At 39.8% G+C, this 3,007-nt stretch overlaps 1 protein-coding gene across 1 annotated transcript in view; it reads right to left on the bottom strand.

The window, feature by feature from the left end:
• Positions 1-3,007, bottom strand: part of LOC101853278 (dynein heavy chain 7, axonemal) — a gene marked incomplete in the record, with an annotated part of 106,541 nt that overhangs the window by 10,456 nt on the left and 93,078 nt on the right. The window contains 1 exon segment of the mRNA XM_035973404.1: positions 2,219-2,356. Coding sequence (XP_035829297.1) covers positions 2,219-2,356 — 138 coding nt within the window.

The raw sequence follows: 3,007 nt of genomic DNA, 5'->3' as shown, positions 1-3,007 counted from the left end.
AATAAAATAACCACAACCAACCAACCAAACAAAACAAAGCAAAAACCGTAAAAAAATAAAAATCAAAGCAAAACAATAACCATCCCTTCTGTTTCGTGTTAAGGGTCCGTGACACAGCATCCAAAATTTCCACAGAGGATCAAAAACGTTGATCTTATCTTCCACAATAAATCCCAGGCCCTGACAGCTAACTGGTGACGCGAGTCTACCACCAATGTCCAGCGACAGACCAAGGCCAAGGAGCTAGGAGCAATAGGGATTGGTCTGACATATTCTGTCACACTGACAGTAGCAACAGATAACACACCCACACATGTGACTGGGACTAAGCAAAGACTTACGTTTAACACAGCTGTCTCGTTCGGCTTTAGATAAGTTAGATTATCAATCAAATGCATGCAATTCAGTGCAGTGTTGAGGTTTAAAAAAAACAACAACTAAAAAATGCAATCCCACTACGCAATACAAATGCAAAATGGTAAAAGTCGTTGTTGATGAAGTAAAAGCGCTCGAAGAAGAGAGTGTCTTCCGTGGAAGAAAATGTTCATGAAAGGCTGCTCGCGGTGATATGCCAATGCCATCATGCAGAAAGTGTATTCAAATGCCAATGTAATGCAAAAAAGTTCAGCAATGGTTTAGAAGCAACAAACGGGCATGCGCTTAAAATTGTTTCAACACATAGCAGCCTTAAAGATTCACTCAAAATTTAGCTTCTATCTTAAGTCTTCTGAGCAATCATGGGCTCACCAAGATTCAAAGGTCAGTTTGGAAAGCGTTATGCACACCTTATTCCCCAAGGGAATGTCAATCTGGGTCCGGCAAAATAATAACCCAGCTGTCTTTTACACAAACATTTTAATCAAAGCCAAATGAACAGAAGGAAAAGAGAAAAAAAATCTTGAGAAAAATTTGAGAGATCTGGTCCTAGTTCGATGATAACATCTGAAATCCCATCACTGACACTTTAGAAAGAACAAAAACAGGAGATACTAATAACAACAAACATTAACATTATCAAGGTTGAGTAGCTGTAAGCAGTGACCCAGTCCACTGGAATAAAGTTTGTTGCATAATTTATTTTACATAAAATCATTATGCCCAGTCGTTTTCTTTTTTAAAGTTCAGCCCAAAGAAACTGTATCAGACTTCAATACATACATTGCTGCAGATAACAACGTAACATAATGTCAAGAATCATATAACATATCTAGTGTGAAAGTAAGTAGAGTACATGTTAAAGGACAGACATTCCATGCAACTCATTGCCGAATTAGTATTAGCCGAAAAATGCACACCACACTCTATAACTATAATATCAATCAAAATGCCGATAAAGACAACTGACTTTACAAGAAATTGTTTAAAAGAGTACACACTATTTTCACTTCTAAAAACGAGATAAAAAGTATCTTGCGTAACTAAATGTGGGAAGTTTATGTGTGCGTGTAAGTAAATGGATGTGTACACGTCTACACATAATAAGTATGTTCTTGTTCACTTGTATTTCTTAGCGCATGTTTTTGTATAAGCTTGTGCATGTGTGTAAGAGAGATCGAGGTCTTGATGAGTGTGTGAAAGCAAGTGTGTGTATTCGTGCGAGTGTATTTGTGTGTGTGTGTGTGTGTGTGTGTGTGTGTGTGTGTGTGTGTGTCTGTATGTGTGAGTGAGTGAGAGAGAGAGAGTTAGAGGGAGAGAGAGAGAGAGAAAGAGAGAGAGAGAGAGAGAGAGAGAGAGAGAGAGAGAGAGAGAGAGAGAGATTGTGTTTGTCTTTGAGTGTTTGAATGTATAGGTGTGAGTGTACACTCGTATCTATTTGCATATCTGTGAACATAATATATGTGTGTGTGTTTGTATGCCTCTCTGTGTGTGTGTGTGTGTGTGTGTGTTTATATGTGTGTGTGTGTGTGTGTGTGTGTGTGTGTGTGTGTGCACGTGTGTGTAAGCTGACCTGTTTGTACTGTGTGTCCAGTGTGTACTGACCTAAGTATTCTATGTGTGTAGTGTGTACCAACCTATGTGTGCTGTGTCTGTGTAGTGTGTACTGATCTGTGTGTGTGTGCTATTTGTGTGTAGTGTGTACTGACCTGTGTGTGTTATGTGTTATTTGTGTGCTGTGTGTGTAGTGAGTACCGACCTGTGTGTGTGCTGTATGCGTCATGTGTACCAACCTGTTTGTGTTATGTGTGTAGTGTGTGCTGTGTGTGTAGTGAGTACCGACCTGTGTGAGCAGGATGTTGTCAAAGAGAAGCTGAGTAGCCTTCTGGTCCTTGGTGATATCGGCGTTAGCGTGCATGCCGAAGATCTCGGGAGACGGGTTCAGAGGCAGGTTTCTGGTGTACTCCAGGTAGCTGTCATACTGAACACGAGAAGAAAGCAAATCCCCACGATCAGAACTCTATTAACTTGGTCAGTTTTTCAAGTTTCTGGTTATCATTGGTACGAGAAAAATGCCCGTCACTTGTGTGCTGTGTATCCCCAAAACAGAAAGGTTTCGTTTCGAGTCTACTATAAGTTCAATTAATAATTATTGAGACATTTTTTTGTTGCTTATTGCATAAAGCTGACTTAGGTAAACACTGCTTTTTAGAATGGTTTACCCCCACCCCCCTGAAAACAAACAACAACTACAACAAAAAAAGACTTAAACAAACGTATTCTGACCGTAACGAAATTGAAAGACAAAAGTACAGAGAAACAAACCTGTCAGAAAAATCACAGTGTCCACCTGTCTCCTTATACCTATTGGGAATATTGCCACAATCTGCCTATCTATATCTGTTAAAAATTATTGTGGCTAGCACCTCTCTTTTCTTGTTTCAAAAATGTGGTAAAATGCCTCTTCAGACCTGTAGAAATCAGTGCAGATAACAGCTTCCTAGACAAAGCTGTAACCTCATTCCAGTTTACTGCATTTATCCCTTTCTCTATACCCCTCTGCTTCTTCCACTGCTGCTCTGACAACTTCAGCCTGAGAATCTCCTAAAACAAGAGGCCTATGCACCAGACC

The sequence above is a fragment of the Aplysia californica genome, unplaced genomic scaffold, assembly GCF_000002075.1.
Source record: "Aplysia californica isolate F4 #8 unplaced genomic scaffold, AplCal3.0 scaffold01203, whole genome shotgun sequence".
Taxonomy (NCBI): Eukaryota; Metazoa; Mollusca; class Gastropoda; order Aplysiida; family Aplysiidae; genus Aplysia; species Aplysia californica.
This window is presented reverse-complemented; position numbering and strand designations above follow the sequence as displayed.